At 51.1% G+C, this 20698-nt stretch overlaps 2 protein-coding genes across 2 annotated transcripts; both read left to right on the forward strand.

The window, feature by feature from the left end:
• The first annotated feature begins 2352 nt into the window (after nucleotides 1-2352).
• On the forward strand, nucleotides 2353-9313 carry VSIG4 (V-set and immunoglobulin domain containing 4). Its single transcript, XM_065643433.1, has 8 exons — nucleotides 2353-2511; nucleotides 3746-4102; nucleotides 4686-4961; nucleotides 5548-5628; nucleotides 5906-5974; nucleotides 6287-6400; nucleotides 6851-6872; nucleotides 7973-9313. Exons 1-8 carry the CDS (start codon nucleotides 2427-2429, stop codon nucleotides 8169-8171), a joined length of 1203 nt encoding a protein of 400 aa, XP_065499505.1. The 5' UTR covers nucleotides 2353-2426; the 3' UTR covers nucleotides 8172-9313.
• Nucleotides 9314-13099: 3786 nt separating this feature from the next.
• Nucleotides 13100-20433, forward strand: LOC135993322 (V-set and immunoglobulin domain-containing protein 4-like). The gene is made up of 8 exons (XM_065643093.1): nucleotides 13100-13158; nucleotides 15686-16042; nucleotides 16597-16872; nucleotides 17094-17189; nucleotides 17388-17453; nucleotides 18142-18249; nucleotides 19299-19347; nucleotides 19735-20433. The coding sequence occupies exons 1-8, from the start codon at nucleotides 13104-13106 to the stop codon at nucleotides 19943-19945; spliced, it is 1218 nt and encodes a 405-aa protein (XP_065499165.1). The 5' UTR covers nucleotides 13100-13103; the 3' UTR covers nucleotides 19946-20433.
• Nucleotides 20434-20698: the final 265 nt, after the last annotated feature.

Here is a 20698-nt window from a genome sequence, read left to right on the forward strand (position 1 = left end):
AGATTCCATGTTGAAAAGCAGTGCCTGTGTTATCACAGCTCCCCAAAGCAGAAGCAGGAGATTGCTGCACAGGGTCGTCGTAGCATCCAGGTGTCTGTACCTGCATCAAATAACAGGCAAGAGATTTCTCCCGCCGCTGCCGCCCCAGCCGAAAAGGTAAATGTCAATATAAATATATACACAAATATATAGACACGTACACACCTATTTTTTCAGGCAGCTTGAATTTTAGCTTCCTGGTTGGTACGTACCCTGCTAGTGGCAGGTTCCCTTATGATTTAGTCCTACTCAGTTTAGGCTCCTGCCCTCCTGTGCAGCCGGCATGTCCCTGGAAAGGAGTTTCACTGCTTTGAACTGAAAACGTTCTTTTCTCTCCCTTTTCTGAGCCGAGAAGCTCGGGAATGCTGCAGCCCGCCCCAGCTGGTCCTGCTGCTCCCCATCTGGGGACTGCAGGTTGGAGCTGCAGCTCCCAGACAATTTCTGAGGGAGGAACACATGGAACCAGGTCCCAAAATCTCCTGGGTCTTTGCTGAACCTTTTTTTAATCAGCTTTCTCAAGTAGGATATTTTCAGAAGCATTTAGACCTGAAGATGCTTAGGTGTCCTCTTTAATTACAGGTATAACTGCAAATATAGTAGATGGTAAGAAATTAGTTGAATAGATGATTCTCTAGTCTGAGACTGATAAACAACCATGAGGATATAGATATTTTCTAAGCAAATAAAGTCATGAAAATTGTGTGTAGTAAAATCACCAGCCTCAGGGAAACACATCAGAGTATTGTAACTTGAAAATGACTAAATTCAAACTCGTACCAATAACATTGTCATAATTAGATCAATGTTAATAACAGGTAGTAAATAAAAAAATCACACTTCTCTATGCATATATGCTTTTAAGCACCATTGTTTTGCAGAATGAGCTATCAATGACTCTAAAACAACAACATATGTAAAAGCAAACAATACAATGCAAGCAAAGACCTCAACCTAAAAGGAACGAGATCATATCAGAGCTCCCAGGGCTATATACACAAATCTCCTGTTTTCAATGTTAAATTACACAACAACCCAATGACGCTGCCTACTAATGATGATGTAGGTGAAGCCGTCTTTAAGCCATATACAGGAATGTAAGAAATATTTTTTCCCCACATTGCCACCACTTCAGCCTCAGGTACACGGATTGCTCTGGTCTCCTGCACCATCTCGCTCTCGTTAATGGAGGGTTTGCTTTAGAACGTGGTCTGGGATGTTGTTGGCTGCATTTAATTATTCTGGTTACTTGCATTTGAGGATTGGATGTCGAATTTGGATGTAACAGCAGCAAAGGGCTCATATTGATTTAGCTGAATACGATGACAGAGATTTGTCATTAGGATGTAAGAAAAATGAAGAGCTGCAGAAGACAGAAAAAGATGTAAAATCTCTTGAAGATGCTTCAGTAGGTAACAGATACTTCTCCTGGATGGGTCTAGTGCTCAATTACTTAATAACACAGATTAACCATAACAAATATTACCTGTAATTAATAATAACATGTCTCACAGTTAAGAAGTCATTATTTTGTAGTCTCAAAGATTTTCTACTTTGGTAAGTTGTTTGGTTTTTTTTTCTCTCTAGGCATATAATCATTTACCTGTTTCCAAAGTAGTCTACAAGGAGATGCAGGTGCACATAGCCCTCATCCATGAGTTTTAATTGAATGCAATTAATCAATTAAACCAAGCAGCTAAATTGCTAGATGAGAAAGAAGGGTCAACCTGGTATAGAGTGGGATGGTCAAGCCAGGTGCCTGCTGCTCTTAGAAATTATTTGCTTTCAGATTTGTACACCTAAATTCTCTGTTTCTTAAATGGGATATAATGATATCAAACAGAATACCTCAGTTGGAAGGGACCTACAATAATAATCTGTCTCATGCTGGTAACATAAAGGTTTAGGATGTTTTGTAAAATATAGTGGTGAAGTCCATAGAAAGGCTGGTAGGAAAATGGCTAGTAAGGACCTTGGTTGTTTAGCTCCTAGAGAGTACTCAGGCCTGCTTGTACGTAATATGCGTGTTAAGCCATTCAGAAAGCAATGCAAGGAGCAAAAGCAGGAGAAATAGGTGCTTGGGAATTTAAAAAATGTTTCCTGGGCTTTTTAAGTTGAATTAAAAAACAGAAGAGGAAAAAGACATACTCAGCAGGCAACATGAAATGGAGTAGTGCTTATTCTTAAACTTTCCTCTTTTCACCCTCTCTTAGGGCTGCTGTTCTGCCCACACCTCTGATAGTCATCACTGGGACAATTGTTTTTTTTCTGAAAAAAGAGGAAGGAAAAACCACCAGCAGCTGCTGTGGGTTCCTGACAACAAAGTGAGCGAATAAAGGGAAGTGTTCCCGATTAACCTCCGGCCTGGGGAGAGCAGGTCTGTGCTCGGGATGGAGCAGCGGCACCCGGGAAGGATGGGGACGGGGACGCTGGTGAGAGCGGCCGTGCTGCTGAGCCCTCTGCTCCTGTGCAGCGGTGAGTGCAGGGACGGCTCTGCTGGGCTCTGCCTTGTCTGTGGCTCTGCATGGGCTGGGGCTGGGCTGGGAATAGAAACACAGCAAAAGGGCCAGTGTCTTTGTGTGCTGCTGGTTGGTGTTCAGGTGTTTCAAATGCAGCGGCACGTGGAGGCGATGGGAACGCTGCCCGCGGGCTTTGAGTGCACAGATCCTGCATTTGTTGGGGTGGTTATTTCACAGTTCCCACACTTGTTGTGATGCTTATTTCACAGTTCCCGCGCTTGTTGCAATGGTTATTTCACAGTTCCCGCACTTATTTCACAGTTCCCACGCTTGCTGTGATGGTTATTTCACAGATCCTACACTTGTTGCGATGGTTATTTCACAGATTCTGTATCTGTTTTGATGGTTGTTTCGCAGATCCCGCACTTGTCGCAATGGTTATTTCGTAGTTTCTGTGCTTATTTCACAGTTCCCGCACTTATTGCGATGGTTATTTCACAGACTCCGCGCTTGTGATGGTTATTTCACAGAGCGCAGTGAGCAGCCGCAGCAATGGGTCTGGTTGGTTCTGAGTTTCCAGGAAAGGGGAAATTTGGAAACCAGGAGAAAAGGGCAAAGTAGTGTCTATGCACAGGTTCAGCCTTAGGCGTGACAAAATGTACTGGGACAAAGTCAACAGACCTAATTTTTATAGGAAAATTTAACGAGTTTTACACTTCCTTGATCCATTGCTTAAGTTGCTTAAACTTAGGCTGACAAAGCACTGTGTTTCAGAAGAACAAGTGGGCAGCAGAGGAGAGAAATCCATGAAAACTGTGGTTTGCTGGTAACACGCGGCACTTTCCAGGAAAGCTCATGAGCGAGGTGGGGCGGCAGAGACAGATGCCAGCGGGGAGCTGTGCAGCTCGGGCTGCAGACAAACTCCTTCTCTCGGGTCTAGGCCATAGCTAATTCTGATCCCGGGCTCTGCCGGGTGTTCACGTGCTTGCAGGCGAGCACGAGGCAGAGCTGGAAGCCAAACCGTCCCGTGTCCGTGCCGGCAGCAGCTGCCCGCGCCTCTGCTCCCCAGGCTGCGCCGCCTCTTTCCCAGCCCGTCCCTGGACAGCCCGTCCCTCACCGTCCGCACCGGCTGCTTGTGCTGCAATTCGGGGATTTCTCTTGCTGATGCTCTCCCCACCGCTTCAGCACCCAGGAGCTGCCTTCTCTGCGACTGCTTTTTAAAAAACTTTCTTTCTCCATTCTTCCTGCAGCTTTTCTGGACCTGAGTGGCCCCAATGAGATCAAAGGTGTTTGGAAGGGATCTGTCACCTTGCCATGTGTCTATGTGCCTGTGCAGGACTTTGTGCAGCAAACACTCACGTGGACCGTGGTGCATGACCAGAGCTCGGGCACCGTCTTTCGGAGGGATGGCTCTGGTGACCACGTTCTCCTGTCCAAGTACAGGGACAGGGTCAGTGTCCCGAAGGACACCCCAGGGAACGTGTCCCTCCACATTCTGAACCTGGAGATGGCTGACAGGGGAACCTACACTTGCCAGGTCACCTGGACAGCCAGCAACAACAGCCAGACAGTGAAAGAGATCGCCACAAAAGTGGAGGTTGTTAAAGGTGAGCGCGAAAGCAAGCTGTGCAGGAGTGGATGGTTGGCTCAGGAGGGATGCGGGCAGGGAACAGAGCAGGCAGGGACCAGCGGCCACGCTGCAGGAGCGCTTTGCTGGGCGGCGTCAGGCTCTGGCGAGAAGCAGCGAACGGGTCAGGGAGGGGAATTCTGCCCGATGCTGCGGCCTGGGGGCTGGGGGAGGACTAGCGGCCTCTCGCTTTCGAATTTGTCCCGTTCCACCTGTGTCCGACAGCTCAGCGTTCACCCGGGCCGTGCACCAGAGGGAAGCCCCTGGGGTGCTGCATTGCTTTGACCGAATTTCATGAGCACGTGTCCAACCTCCCTTTGCCTGGGCAGTGGCGATTTACAGAGCAACAGCGGTGGCATCAACCCTGCCTCTGTGCGGGGGGTGCAGCGGTGGCGCAGCTGGAACAGGCGCGGGTGAACCGGGCCGAACGCGCGCAGAGGTGCCGCGGGAGCGGTGCCCCTCCGTCCTGGGGAAGCAGCGCCGGAGCGCGAGCTGCCGCGGGGGGGGCTTCCCCGCCCCAGCCAGGCCCAGCGGCACCGTCACCCATCTGCTTTGCGTTCCAGTTGCGGTGACCAAGCCCGTCATCGTGGCCGGCGAGCGGGGGCTGACGGTGCCGGCGGGAGCCAGGACCAGCCTGAGCTGCGTGGCCAGCGGGTCCCCCCCCATCGGCTACCGCTGGTTCAGGAGCAGCCCGGGGGGCAAAGCCCGGCTGCTGGGCCACCAGGCCGAGCTGGCGTGGGACAGCCCGCAGCCCTCCGACAGCGGGACGTACTACTGCGAGGCAGAGAACAGGGCTGGGGCCGCGCAGCAGAGCGACGCCGTCCAGCTGACGGTCACAGGTGAGTCCCGGGGGAGCAGCTGGGGACAAAACATCTGGAGTCCTTCCCTGCTGGAACAGAACGATGCTCCTGCCTCCCTTCCCTGAAAGAAGAAAGCACAAGAAGCCTTGGGCTTCTGCACTCTGCAGCACTCTCACCACCTGCTCTGCCTTTCTGTCCTTTTTATTTCCTGCGTTCATTTCCCTCCTGCTCTTCAGAAGAACTGCTCTTTTCTGATGCAAAAGAGGCTTTGTATTTAAAACACACTTTTATTCCTCTTCAGCTTTTAAGTTCTTGTTGGCTGTGTAATGCTGCCTGTTGCATTTTAGCAAGTCTGTATGAGGAATCAGGACTTAATTTTGAGTATGAGGAACACACGAGTGTTGATTCGGTAGCTGAAAAAATCAAACTGGCTTTTGTTCCTTCTGATCGGCTGCACGTGCCTGGAAAACACACGGCACTTTATACAGACTCCGTTCTGATGTACCTGGGCTCTGCAAGGTTCTGTTTCGTTTGGGTTCCTAGTGCCGCACAGCAGGTTGTGGGAACTGGTGTCGGTGACCAGATGGTGCAGGAAGGTGTTGACAATTGTTGGTTATTCTTACAGAAGAAAACAAAACGGAGCTGGTGTTCACAGGTACCTCCTCAGTGATCTCTTGGACTCCACGGGTCTCCACCAATATTACAGGTGTGTGTATAGGCATACATGTGTGTATATATATACCCCCACGTGTATCTATACTATATATAATATCTATCTAGTATGCACATATAGCACTACATATACTCTCCCTATATTATGCTGTAACTATAATACTTATTTCTAGAGTTTTCCTATTTTCGCTGCCTTGTAAAGGTGATGGAGACATTCCCTTTCGATCCTACAGCTGTAATCCCAGATATCCTGGTGCTAAAATGAGCATTGGAGATACACAGTGAACCTTTCACTCCTGTTTGGTTTGCAGATCTGCCTGCAGCAGTAGTGACTCCTGACAGTGGTGTGGGATATCCAGAAAAGAATTACACAACTCAGAGTAAGTGGAGAGCAAAACAAAGCTAAGAATAAGACCGGGGACCCAACCCTGGCTGCTCAGTAGTCGGTACCTCCAGCCTCAAAATCGGTGTTCAGCCTCTGGCTGCAGATTGTGTCAATGGCTGTTCCCAAGGGTCCTCAGTGATTCACGGTGACTCTTTGAAAGACTCGGGGTGTTTTTATGGGGAAAGAAAGCAAGCAGCACAACCCATGGCCAGGCTGGCTGCCGTGGCCCTGGGGACACAGTCAGCATCGTGTACCTGCCGCTGTGCCCGGGGCCGCTCATCTGAGCGTCGCTGCCGTGTCGCTCCAGGTGTCCCGAGCACACACCTGTCCCTGTACCTGGTCATCCTGATCGCTCTGGCTTGCGGTGCTGTGATTTTCCTCCTCATCTTCCTTATCATCTGCATTAGGAAGCCCAAAGATGGTGAGTAGAATGTTCTGGAAAAATGGAATGTGTTGTGCATGCCCAGCTTGGTTTTTCCTTTTATAATAATTACTATCAAATACTCCTTTTGCCTCTTTATCTTATTTTTATAAAGAAAATCAGCATAACCTCTTTCTAAATTGTCCATTACTGAATTTCTAATGAATAGGAAAATTGTGGGAACTGGAAATTTCTAGTTTCTAAACTTAACTTTACCTTCGACCTTGGGCCAGTTATCTTGACCCAGTTGTGCTACAGCTGGGATATGGATTGTTTTCATTTTCTGGGACTGAATCCTGGAAACAAGAGCCATCACCCAACTAACATGATCTCCAACGTTCCCAGTTTTATTCTGTCTTCAGTGGTCACTTTCTAATATCAAGGAGACATAGTAGAAATTATTTTTTTAATTTTAATGCAAGTTATTGACACACAATTATTCTTTTCCAGCTCAAGTCTACGAAGTAAAATTGTGAGTATAATCCTTTGTCTCACATAGTGCTGAGTCTTTGGGACTGTATCAGAGCAGGGGAAAAAAAAAGGCAGCTACTTAGCAGTGAAGATGAAAAGCCTCTGAAGCAGTACGGATGAAGTGGTTCGGAATTAGCTCAGTAGCACGTTGTACTGATGATCTGTGGGCTTTCCACATCAACACATCATGTAGAAAGGAAGATCTTTCCCTTTGCAATATGAGAATCACAAAAATGAGAAAGAGCTGTTTATTAGCTCCTCAGCCCAATGAGACCTATTGAAGATCATTGCCAAGGATAAATTCCCAGTATTTATTCAAATGCAAAGAACAGGAATTCCCCTCCTAGAGAGAGAAAGCTCCTGATGCACAGATTATACCCTGATTTATCCCTGAATTATCCCTGGCTGAACTTGCCTCTTCTAATCCTGGCTGTGGCAGGAAGTTACTGCTATTTCTAAACTCGAGTTTCAGCACCCTGATCTCCGTGTAACCCGTGCCAGCCATACTGAAAAGCCTAATGGTCTAGTCAGAGCACACGAGGAGAATGACCTCTGTAAATCAAAGCACTGCCGACGTGAGCGTGGGCACGAGCTGGACGCGCCAGCGGCGCTTGCCCGGGTGCTCTGCGTCCCACACGGTTCGTAAAGCAGCTCAGGTACCAGCTGAGCCCCGAGCAAACAGTGCGACGGCGTTTCTCCTCGGGAGATCTACCTTCTTTTTAAAGATACTGTGTGGGCTGCACTCTGTTCAGCATTTGCCATTCCTCCACCACTTGCATACGTACCTGCATGTATATACGTATTTATTTATCTTGCAAAGAGCAGTTGTGGGGCTGCGCTAATCCTTGTGTTGCTTATGAACCTTTTGCTGCCTCTGGAACTCCCCCTGGACTGGAGGCAGAGCTGCTGTAGTGTCCAAGGTTCTCCTGCCACCTGGAAGCAAAGCACAAGGTTCTCTCCTTCAGAATACTGTCACAGTCCAGTGGCCCGGGTTTACCTGGGTTTAAATCAAATCACAATCTTGCTCGAATTCTTGATGGTTGGGAGATGCTTCGTCTACTCTAGTTGCAACTTTTCTTTCATATTGTATTTTGATTTCAGCCATAACTCGAGAGCAGCAGCTTCTTCAGCGCAGGAATGTACAGGTCACTATGAGGAACCCATCTGCTTTACTGAAAACAACTACGTGATGGAACCTGTAGAAAACAAAAGATCTGAAGAAATAAATGCAAAAAAGAATGAAGATGACTGTGTTGGAAAGACCCAGGAATCTGAATATGAAGTAGGGGACAATGTTTGAGAACCAGCAGTGCTGTGCAGGTAGCAGCCCTGACGGGCACATCCAGGCAACAACTCTCCTGCTACTCACCTTTGCTGGCTGGACAAGCAGTTTTTGCTCCTGCGCGGTTTGTGGAGCCTGAACAATCTCTGCAGTGACAATGCAAACCTCTGCAGGGACTTCAGCTACAGCCCGCTGTGTAGATGATCCGATTTTGCTTTTCTTGGTTTTCTTTCACCACCCCATGGCAGAAAGCCCTTGGAAGTCTCAGGCGTGAGGATCCTGGACCAAGAGGCCTGTACTGAACCTGCTGCTGCACAGGCCCAGAGGGATCTGTGCTCCCGGCCGTGCTGTGGGGAGCAGAACCAGCACCCGGGGTGCCCAACAGCCCAGCACCCTGGGGTGGGACACGCAGAGCCTGGCCCAGGAACCGGCGTTTCTCCTCCCGACCGCCTCACGGGCTGCAGAGGTGGTAGAAATGTCCTCCCAAAGCCTTAAAGAAACACCAAGAGACAGACTAATGCCAGGATAAATCCAAGGACCTTACCCACCAGGAGCAGCAGGAAGAGAAGCGACGTCCGTGTGCCCATCGCGCTGGACTCGACACACCTTCTGCCAGCACCCCCAGGGAAACACAGACACAGCTTCTATAGCTCCAGAGCTGGACAGCTGGGCAATTCTGACACTGCAGCAAGGCACAGTCTTTGAGTTCACCTTCTCTGTTGTCTCTTTTAACGCATGTTTAATATTTGACAGAAATTAGATCCTTTTCCATGTTTGTGGATAGGATTGTTTACACATACCTAAATTATTTTGATATGAATATTTTTGCATGACCAGCTCATCTTTAAAACGCCAGCAAGCACTCACAATTACAGCTCCTCACTAGATACTCAGGGAGTACTTTCCTCCCAGCTTAGAGGGCCCAAAGGGTAAGTAGTGAGCTGAAGAGCTTAGTTATTCATAGTTTCTACTACCCTGAGTAAATCTGTAACACGGACACTGCAGAATCTTTTTATAATGAAGGGCGGGGGAATACTATGTCCCATTAAAGCCATGTGGACAGATGTAAAACGAACGAGCGATGTGCGGTGAGGGGATATTGGTGACACAGGATTGGTGGACCCCGGATTTGCTGTTCGCACTTGAGAAAACCATTAAACTTAGGACTGCAAAGTTAGTAGATTTTGTTGTACTTCTTTTTGTCTGCAAAGGTGGGTGCGTGTGAATGTCTGTGTGTGCCCAGGGGCTGCGATCCTTGGAGTGTATTGGGTCCAAGCTGAGGAATCCCTGTAGATCTGCTGGAGTGTGGGATGCTCTGGCTGTGCTGCCTGCTCATGTTTGCAGGCTGCAGCCACAGCTCAGGGACCAGAAGGTGAGGAGTTGCTGCTGGTCCAGTTTGAAGTTCAGAGCTCATGAAACAAAATGTTCAGGATGTGGGGAAAAAAAAAAAAAAAAAGAAGAGTTGTACTGGGAGGAGTGTGAAAAGCCAGCGAAGTCTGGCAGCCTTGCTTCCTGAGCAGGAAGGTGAGCAGCAGAGGAAAAGTGTTGCACTAGTATTACAAAGCACACGATTATTACTGAAAGGGTTTTCTAGATAACAGCAGAAAAGTCATGACTGGAGACTGTGTTAATGTGATGACAGATTGACAGTGTTGACATTTTCTGTGAAACTCTCATGTTTTCTTAATCTTCCAATTCTAGATGATGTTGCAGGTTTTGGGTCCCTGCAGTAACATCCTCATTCTTTAAAATGAGCTTTTTAAAAGTGTGTGTTTGGCAGGGAAGGGGTGGGAAGGGAATGTTGTTGTTGCTGGAAAGCAGCCCACCGGTCTGAGCTCCATCCCAGAAACAAACTCATTGCCATGGGAATATGGGGCAGTTTTGTACCCGCTGGACAGCCATGACCAGGAGCTGGTGATGACAAATAAAACCATTTTAAGGCAAGCAGTAGAAGGAAGGCTTGTGACATAGGAAAGAAATCCATAAACTAGATTCTCTGCATGTTCCGTGTCTGTTTGTGCTGTCAGACAGCTGGAAAATGCAAGAAGGGTTGGATCCTGATTCAGTCTGGGTGTGCCTGGGAAAAAAGCATCGCATCTTGTGCAGCACATGGTGGCAGGCAGCAGCAGTGCTGTGCCTGGAAGACAAGCTGACGTTGAGGCAGATCTTCCTAGACCAGCACTCGTGTTTACCAAAACCAGAGCTCAACCAGCCGCCATGGAGCCGCTGCGGGAGGAGCTGGGAAGCTCACAAACAGCGAGAGTTGCAACGGCAGCGAGGCTGCCAAAGGCATCAGCACGGGGTGAGCGGGACAACTGCAGGTAAATGGGAATCTGCACTGCTCTAACAGCTGAGGCTGTGAACCCACCTGGGGCACCAAGGAGGAAGTGAATACTCAGACAGCATCGTATGTGCGAGTCCCTTTCTCAGTGCTGGGAAGGATTTACAAGGGTTTGGCCAAATGGGTAACCCAGAGCTGATGTTGTTCACCTGGGAATTCCTGGGAAGGGAAATTAACTTTCAGAAAGATCACTTGTATATCGCTTTTCTGTCACATGGGCCTTGACAGACATGCTCATTCGCACGAAGTCTCTGTTTCTTTAGGTGGAACAAAGGTCATGTTTTCATGACTGTCTGTACAATTGTCTGGCATATATGAGAGAATTGTGGTGTACATGACTGTAGTGGCTCATACAATTACCTTCTGTGGGACATCCAAAAAATACTAAGATCTGTAAGTCGGCTATGGATGGACCAAACAAGAATGCCTCAAGTCTTGCAGTAAAAAAAGCCTTTTTTTTTTCCTGAGTGCAGGTGGTTCAAAAATAACACTTTGAGAACTTTCTTCTTCAGTTGCCTTTACTGTGCCCCCTCTAATTAGGCTGAGATGTAGTAGCAGAAACTGCAGAACAAAGATATGTCCTGGTGACTTTGCTCGAGCTGCGACACTGAGATGACGCCTGACAGCGTGTGGCGCGCAGGCTGCGGCAGGAGCGCGGCCTGACCCCCCTGCCTGCCGCGGGGAGAGCGACACAGTTAGTCTGGAGCAGGGACGTGGAAATACACACGCTTCGCTATAATAAACCAGGTAAGTACCTGTAATGTCTGAGACATTAAAGGCTTTTTCTTCGTGTGTTCAGATGCAAAACCATGAGGGGTCCCTCTGGTAAGAAAGAAATGGTCTGACTGTGACTGAGGGATGAGAAAATCGACAGCTGCCTCTCTGTGCCAGGGAGAGAAAGATGTCGTGTACATCACGTTTGAGGAACTACAGTTATTTGTTCTTGTTTTAGCTAAATAGTCAACTTTTATCCTGTATAATTACAGCTTCAGGAAGTCTTGCATGTCCGGTTCAGAAAATAGTCACATCAGCAGTTTTAGCTTGGGTTTTCAGCTTGTTCCAGGGCATGTTCCCCAAAATCCAGCTTCTTTTAAAACCTTTTGCATAGGAGGTAGTTTATTGGAACAAGGTTCTATTGCCAGTCATGGGCCAGGGTGGGCAATAGGTTGGGTTTAAATAATCTCTCTGGAAATGGACTTGTATTCACTCTTTCAATGACACTGACTGGATTTTAACAAGTGCTTTTTTGTTTGTTTGCTTGTTTTAGGCAGGACTCAAACACAGCTACTGGCTTCTTGGTGGCAGTGGGCAGATGGGGTACAGGCGGTGTGAACTGGTCCATGCTGGTAGCTTCTGCAAAGAAGTCAAGAAGAAAAGGCAGCAAAAATCAGCAAGGATGTGCTCTGCAAGAACGAGTGGTGCTGCTGCTTCGTCGTCCTCCTCGGCAGGGTGACACCGGGAGGTGGCTCCTGGCCTGAAACCTCCTGCGAATTTGTAGCACCAGGTCCTGCCACACCACACTCAAGCTTTTTGCTCCGTGCTCCCCACAGGCAGGTTCTACTGCAGCAATAAGCAGAGCTCAGCTGAGACCACGTTCAGCAATCCAGCCACGTGTGGACATGTAGCTGCAGTGCAACAGGGACAGCTTTGGGGCAGGTGGTAGACAACGGAGCTTTTGCAGGGAAATTCCTATCATAGTAAAGAGCAGGATACTGGGTTTTTTTAAATACCTCTTCTCTGTACATTTTCCGTTAAAACATAAAAAAGTCGTCAAAGTGACAGCCTAAGGTTTCTGGTCTAAAAGGCTGGGACATTGGCAAAGCAAGTTGGGCCGGTTGTCATCCCGGCTCAGGTCACAGCCCGAGCTGCTCAGAGGTGACAGGGTTCCCCGTGGGCACCCCGAGCAGCCGAAGTCGGTACGTGCGCTTGGTGGAAGAGCTGGGTACCGTCAGCAGGAGAAGACGCTGAGGAAATGGAACGGAGCATCAGCAGGCTGGTCTCTGCCTCATGCTCCTGCATGGTGTAAGGTGAGCCAGCACGCTCAGACCTGAGCTTCTCCACCTCTAGATGCCCAGGTTTTGAACCCTCATGGTACAACACAGAGCGATGCTGAGCACTGAGCCAATATCATCACACATGTCAGAGGGAACTGAATTCATGTTTCACAAGCATCTTCAAGTTTGCTTTCCCTTGCTACCAAATGCTTGACTGTGTAGTCATCATAAAGCTCTTCCACTGAGAAATAAATGCAAATATAGAAGGAAAGAAAGAAAATCTAAAAAAAAAAAAAAAAAGGAGGAAAAACCCCCCACAATTATGAAGAATTAAAAAAGAGCACTATTCAGAAAAGTCAAGAGAATGGTAAGATGGGAACGGGGAGATGGAACTGGAGAGATGTGAATGGAACTGGAGAGATCCTTCTTCTAGTCTGTCCATCCTTTACCCTTCACCTAAGTCAGCAGCGAAATGGACTCGTGATGTTTCAGAAAGAGGATCCTAGATGGCAAAGGACAAAATAAAGGGAAGTGTTCTTCACTTGCCTTCTGGTCCCAGGAGTGTGTGGTCTCTCACAAAGTGCAATGAAAGGACAGACCTGCAGTTCTGGGAGAATGGGAGAAGTTGTGTGGACAGTGGTGTTTGTGACGGCTTTCATCAGCTGCCACGGTGAGTAAATGCTTCCATGTACAAGAACAAAAATCAGAGTACTAAGAGTAGAGAAAACCTTTTAAATTAGTGTCTTAATTTTAAAAAATTATCAAATGTAGAAAGTCTTTAGTTTCTTGCACAAATAATAGAGCCTGAGAATTCACAGGAGTCTCCTTTGGTATCAGATAGAACAAGGTGCTTTAAAGAGTCGAGCAAACGGGGCAGAATTGGGCAAAAGGGCAGCTCTATGGCCCCAAAGCAAGAACAAAACAGGATTGTTTAGGACCCTTGGAGAGGCCCTGCTCTGGTGTGTTAGCTTCCAAAGCAGTCTTCGTAAAGCTGGAATAAGCATTATTGTAGAATTTAGTAACGCATCACTGTTGTTCTGCTAGCACAGTCCTGGGCAGAGCTGTAACTGTGGGACGAGGCATGGGCACACACAATTTCCCTGGTCTCCGCTGATCTGCTGACCCCCAAGAACATTAGGAGAGGTGATACAGAATCTTTGCTTCGATCCATATGGCCACGAGGCAAATGTGCCACTCCCAGGGCACACACGACGCTGACACTGGCAGGAAGGTTTTGGGAAGCAGGAGGAAGTCGCTTTAACACGTTGTACACGGAATGCTCCTGGCATTTAGAAAAACAGGTTGAAGTATGCTCCCCATTTCACCACTAAAAAACCAGCTTGGCAGATTTCTGGGGTCTGCCTCTCAAGCGACTTCCTGTGAGTTGATGCAGCTGCATGTACCCAGTGCCCTTCTGGGGAGCAGGGGAACAGGGGAGCAGGATGAGCCAAGTCCAGCAAAATTCAAGTAATCCTGTACTTAGAAGAGGCACTCCCCAGAGGAGCTGTGGTCTCAGTGGGCAGAGAACTGGAGAGACTGGGAGAATGAGCTGGGTACGACAAATCCCAGCTCCTCTTCTCCTGTGCCCACCTGAGTGCTTGGCGGGTGCTTGTCTGGTTGAAGCAGGTATGACCCAAAATATCTAGGTCAGATCTGAAGTTCTCTAAGGCCAAAGTAAAAAGACTGGGTTTGGTTCCAGGTCCAGTACTTCAGAGCAGATCCCTAAAGGCTCCTGCCTGCATGGTGCTTCCATACCACAAGGACAGTTGGGAAGGAAGATGCTCAACCATTTTTCAAAATGGGCCAGAATATGAGGATTCTTTTTTTTTTTTCCCATTATCATGCATTTTACATAATACAAATCTCTCTGATCAGTCTTCTAATCTCTAATATAACCCTTCGGGCTTTTGCCTGGTCCAGCTCATATTTCCCTCCGGTGGGAGAATTCACTGTGTTTGTCTGGAAGGCTACATCCCAGTTTAAGAAGTGTCCCTGGAAGGAAATACTTCTTAATAAATGCTGTCTCAGGGATTTTTATTTTGCTGAGTTTCTCCCATTCCTTCTAATCAGCTCTCCTTTGGAGACATCCCTGCTAATGTTGAAATCAGTCATATAGAGAGCGCAGCTGCTCCGCAGGGAATCAGCGAATGCTGGCAGCTGTTTCATGGCACACAGCAATGCAAAACAATGTGGGAGAGACGTTTAAACAAAATCGTGTCCAGATGAATACACTGGATAGCAAACATACTTGAACTTGAGTGCACCAAATGCCTTGAAAGTATTTCTGAGCAGTTTTCTAAATAGCTTCCACCCTTCTTAGTTTTTCTTGGTGGGAGTCTGTGAAAACAGGAAGAAGATAAATGGAAAACCTTTTAAAACAGATAGACCAAGGAGTTGCATTTGACTGGGATGTGAGATTTGAAGAAGCTGTGCCTGCCCTCTCAAAGTCACTGGGTAAAGCAAAAACAAAGCTCCCTGTCAGAAAGAAGTGTCCACTTTGCTCAGTCCCGCGGTCCCTGTGCTGTCCCCACGGACACAGCTCCGCCGACCCCGACCAGCACCTCCGTCAGCTCTGGGCCATCTCTTGCACAGAGACAGCTCTGCCCGCACAGCACTGCTGCATCCAGGGAGCACCAGGGAGGTTGCATAAAAAATAGTGATGGTAATGAATGTAAATGTGCGGCCTAACAAGCATGTTTAATTGCAGTGAAGCAGTAAGCTTGCTTTGTTCATCATTCCTCCCATGCAGAAGGTAGAAGTCAACATTGCAAGTGGTGTTGCTGGGGCATCCCGTGTCAGTGGGGAGAGCAGTTGCTGTTTGACCCGTCATGTCCCAGTGTGAGCAGCAGCCAAGCAGCAGGGTGCAAAGGCTGCGTTAGAGGCAGGAATAGGAGATGCTCCTGAAGGTCTTGTGCAGACTGTAGCTGTGACCAGTCTGTCACCAGGAGCAGGGTTTGTGCCTCTCTGTACCAAGAAGGAATTGAGAACTGGCAAGTGTCCAGAGACAAACAATTACAATAGCCATGAGGTCAAAGCAACCACTTCCCTCTGTTCGGCAAGGTCGGGACAGGCTCCGGTTTGGCTGGCTGCGGCATAGAGCACATCTGAGATGCACTGGCTCCCACCGCCTGGCGATCCCACCTACCCTAAGGACAGCCTGGTTCTTATTTCTTCCCTTTAACTGCCATTCCCTGCAGCCCTCCTGGATCTGTCTGGTGTCCACCAGATCAACGGCACATGGATGGGATCTACCGCTATACCATGTACTTACATGCCCGCGGAAGGTTTCACACAGCAAACGCTGAGCTGGAGTGTGGAGCGAGACTACAGCACCTCCACCGTCCTTCGGAGGGACGATTCTGGTGACCACATCTTGTTGTCCCGGTTCCGAGGCCGGGTCAGTGTCCCAAAGCACAGCCCAGGAAACGTCTCACTCCTAATTGAGAACCTTGAAATCCCTGACAGTGGACACTACACCTGCCAAGTCATCTGGAGGTCTAAAAGTAACAGCTTGATAACAAAGGAGGTGACCACTACAGTTAAAGTTGTCAAAGGTAACTCCAGCAGTAAAGCACTGCTCTTGTACAGCCAGTCAAACCCACAGAGCGTGGAGGAGAAGCAGCAGCAGCTGGGAACAGCCCTTCACACCGTGCTGGGTGCTGAGGCATCTCCTCCCGTGCTGTGTCAGCCCTTCTCCACTCATGGGGGGGTAGGATGGACTGGGAGGGGTAGTAGTAGACACCCCAGTCTGGATCTGCTAATGGGCCGCTTGGACCCATGGTGCTTGAGATAACATCCAGATCTGGGGTTGGTTTTGTGCATCTCTGGCTTCTGTAGCAAGTGGGTGTTGTACTGGCCACATCTACTGTGTCCCCTTCCCAAGCATCCTCAGCATTTGATAGGAAGAACCGTCTTTCTGCAAGGGGGACCCTCAGCAGAGCAGGACTTGTGTGATATTGTGGGAGCAATGGTGGCATAGCTGGTGTAAACTTGGCTTTAGGCACAGGTGAACTGAGCTTAACGTGTGAGCGTGAGCTGCCATGGAGGGGGCCCTTCCCCGCCCCAGCCAGGCCCAGCGGCACCGTCACCCATCTGCTTTGCGTTCCAGTTGCGGTGACCAAGCCCGTCATCGTGGCCGGCGAGCGGGGGCTGACGGTGCCGGCGGGAGCCAGGACCAGCCTGAGCTGCGTGGCCAGCGGGTCCCCCCCCATCGGCTACCGCTGGTTCAGGAGCAGCCCGGGGGGCAAAGCCCGGCTGCTGGGCCACCAGGCCGAGCTGGCGTGGGACAGCCCGCAGCCCTCCGACAGCGGCACGTACTACTGCGAGGCAGAGAACAGGGCTGGGGCCGCGCAGCAGAGCGACGCCGTCCAGCTGACGGTCACAGGTGAGTCCTGGCACTGGGGGTGGCATCCTCCCTTCTTCGCAGTGTGCTTGATCACAGCAGAGGGGCAGGAAAACGTCCCCTGTGTCCCTCCGGGACCGGGACTGTGCAGGATGGGGGCCTGGCTCCTGCCCCAGCACATCTTGCTATTATTTGGCTGGTACTGCAGACAGAGAGAGGAGGAAACGGCCCGACAACCAGTCTGTCCCCGGTTTCTCCCGCAGGGTCCCCAGTCCCACAGCAGCCCAGCCCTGGGCCTGGTGGGCACAGCAGAGCCCTGCTCACCCCCCAGGGTGATGTGCCCCAGCCAGTCCCCACAGGTAAGTGACCTGGGCTGCAAAACCCTGGTGCTCTGTGAGTGACAGAAAAGGTGAATGAGGCAAATCCACCTGACATTCCTCCTGGGCTGCAGATCCTCTTTGCAGACAGAAAGGGTTTGCCCTGTCCCCCGAGCGCAGGGGGGCTGTGGGTACAGGGTTATGGTACATGACAGAACATTCACCCTCACGCTTTGGCAGATCTGCCAGCAACAACGCTGGTCTCCGGGAGAGATGCCATTTCCAAGGGGCCTCCCATTGCCACAGGTGAGTGGAGTTTGGGGCTGGAAAACACAGGATTTCATAGAATAATAGAATGGTTCAGGTTGGAAGAGACCTTTAACAGTCATTTAGTCCAACCTCACTGCAGTGAGCAAGGGACATCCTCAACTACATCAGGTTGCTCAGAGCCCCGTCCAGCCTGGCCTGGGATGTCTCCAGGGATGGTTCATCCACCACCTCTCTGAGCAACCTGGGCCAGGCTCTCACCACCCTCAGGGGCAGCAATTTCTTCCTCATGTGGGGCCTGAATCTCCCTCCTTTAGTTTAAAACCATCAGCCCTTGTCCTGTCACAACAGGCCCTCCGAAAACATCTGTCCCCATCTTTCTTATGGGCCACTTTTAAGTATGGAAAGGCAGCAATCAGGTTTCCCAGAGCCCGGCAAGGACAGGTTGGCCAGCGCTGGCTTTAGACCCAAAACCAAACAAATCCCTGGCCTGTTCAACACGGGCTTTTCTCCAAGCAGAGCCTGCCGCAGTGCATTCATTGCCTGCTGCTTACTGCGTGTTTCTGCCTGAAAGGGGCTGAAGACGCAGCGCCGCCGCAGCCCCGCCCGCGCGGTTCGGCTGCAGCCGCGGCTTCTCCCGCTTCTCAGCGGTAAAAGTGTCTCCAGGCGCTCCCGGGGGCGGGGGGTGCCCCCGCCGCTCTCCCAGCGCTGTCCCCTCCGCCCGCAGGTGCCCCCCGGGCCGCGCTGCCCGTGGCCGCGCTGGCGGCCGCGCTGGGTGGAGCCGCGATCGGGGCGCTGGTGGCCGCGCTGCGGCGCCGGCGGCGGGACAAGGCGGGTGAGCGGGACGGGGCGGGGGAGCGGCGGGACGGGGCGGGAGGCGGCGGGGCGGGGGAGCGGCGGGACGGGGCGGGACGGGGCGGGGGAGCGGCGGGGCGGGGCGGGGGAGCGGCGGGGCGGGGGAGCGGCGGGACGGGGCGGGAGGCGGCGGGGCGGGGGAGCGGCGGGACGGGGCGGGGGAGCGGCGGGGCGGGGCGGGAGGCGGCGGGGCGGGGCGGGGGAGCGGCGGGGCGGGGCGGGGGAGCGGCGGGACGGGGCGGGAGGCGGCGGGGCGGGGGAGCGGCGGGACGGGGCGGGACGGGGCGGGGGAGCGGCGGGGCGGGGCGGGGGAGCGGCGGGGCGGGGGAGCGGCGGGACGGGGCGGGAGGCGGCGGGGCGGGGGAGCGGCGGGACGGGGCGGGGGAGCGGCGGGGCGGGGCGGGAGGCGGCGGGGCGGGGCGGGGGAGCGGCGGGGCGGGGCGGGGGAGCGGCGGGACGGGGCGGGAGGCGGCGGGGCGGGGGAGCGGCGGGACGGGGCGGGAGGCGGCGGGGCGGGGGAGCGGCGGGACGGGGCGGGGGAGCGGCGGGACAAGGCGGGTGAGCGGGACGGGGCGGGAGGCGGCGGGGCGGGGGAGCGGCGGGACGGGGCGGGGGAGCGGCGGGACGGGGCGGGAGGCGGCGGGACAAGGCGGGGGAGCGGCGGGACGGGGCGGGAGGCGGTGGGACGGGGGAGCGGCGGGACGGGCGGTAGATGGCAGCCCTGGTCCGAGGGAACGGGACGGGGAGGGCGGGACGGCACTCGCCATGGCTTCATCCCCGTCCCCCTCACTCCCATCCCTCTCACTCCCATCTCCGTCACCTCATCGCCCCCATCACCCCCATTATCCGCCCCACCATCCCCATTCCTGGCCCCTGCTCCCGGCCCAGCCCCGGCCAGTCCCTTGTAGAGAGAGGCAGGGTGGGAGGGTTATTCCCGAAGGTGGGAGTACCTGCGTGCAGGTGGGTTTTTTTCTGTGACACATTAATCATAAAATATGTCGATGCACACCTTTGATTCTTCTTCTTTTTTTTTCTTTTTTTTTTTTTTTTCTCCAGAACGGAACTATGAAGTTGCTTTGTGAGTACAATTTTTCTGCCCTGCCCTAATCTCAACCTTTAATTGCTTCATGCTACTTTCCTATTCAGAGACATACCTTAGCCATCTGTAGCCTCACACATTGCCATTTTCCCCAATTATTACCTTTGTAAAGGTTAGACTATCTACTGGTAACTCTTTTGAGTATAATATGAAAACGTCATGAGAGTTTATGGTACCAATGTTAACTGTTTATTGCTTCTTTTTGTGTATTTCCTCTAATGTGTCTTTCAGAGCCTCATAGGCTCTCACTAGATTAATACACATTTTGCTGTTCTACAGACTACATGGTAGATCTTGTTTTTGATTAAGATGTAAATCAAATTACTTCTGATTTAATCGTCCTCAATAATGTCTCTCTTGCTTCAGCCATAGCACTACAGATGTCACAAGACTGGAGGCTGATGTGGAAGCCCCTGTTAAGTGCCTACACAAGGAGACAAATTCTAACACTGAAACATCCAATGACACTTTCAACATGAAAGACAGCATCCATGGCAGCATATGCACCAGGAAGGATCCTGAGTGTGAGAACCTTGTGAGTGCAATGGAATCAGAATATGAAATAGAAAGAATTTAGTAGAGTACCAGCTTTTCCACATGAGCAGCCGTGCAGGGCTGCAGATATTGAATGGTAAATGTTACCAAAGGAAACTCTTCTTCCCGTCTGTCTTCTGCTCTGATAAATATACTGGTCTCACTGCTTTTAACCCGGGGAACAGCGTAACCTTCTTGGCCCTTGTCAAAAGAGGCCGTGCCCAGTGGTGCAGCAGCCTCAGCCAGGCGGTTATGTACCAGCTGTACAGAGGGAATGGTTGCTGAGCAGCCTGAAGAACCAAGGTGAGGAACAGAGGATCTGAAGGGGTGGAAACACAAGTATCTTTACCCTGCAGATCACAGTGTAGCTGGGTGCGATACTGCTGGCCCTAACACCAGCAAGGGAAACTCTCAAGTGCGCATTCCCCTGCTGGGACCTGCCAGGTAGAGGAGCCAGGAATTGTGCTCTGGCTTTTACAGCTCAGCAAATACTGGTTTTACCTCCTGCTTGTCCTTTTTTGTTAGAGCATGGTAAAGGTTAACGGGGCGGTGGGGGGGGGGGGGCGGGGCGGGAGTTGATGTCCTGGGAATGTCATTTTTGCTACCAGACGAGCTCCTTAGGGGAAGAGGGAATGGGCCTGTAGGTGATGAGCCTCTGAACTGCCACCCGCTGGTTTCCTCCAGCAAAAGCAGAATCGGTGTTGAAGGAAACGCTAGCATTTTATTGTTACAGTGTGGGGGGCAGAGGCATAATAAAATAGAGATAAATTTGAAATATTTGGAATAATGATTGAGC

The sequence above is a fragment of the Caloenas nicobarica genome, chromosome 12, assembly GCF_036013445.1.
Source record: "Caloenas nicobarica isolate bCalNic1 chromosome 12, bCalNic1.hap1, whole genome shotgun sequence".
NCBI lineage: Eukaryota > Metazoa > Chordata > Aves > Columbiformes > Columbidae > Caloenas > Caloenas nicobarica.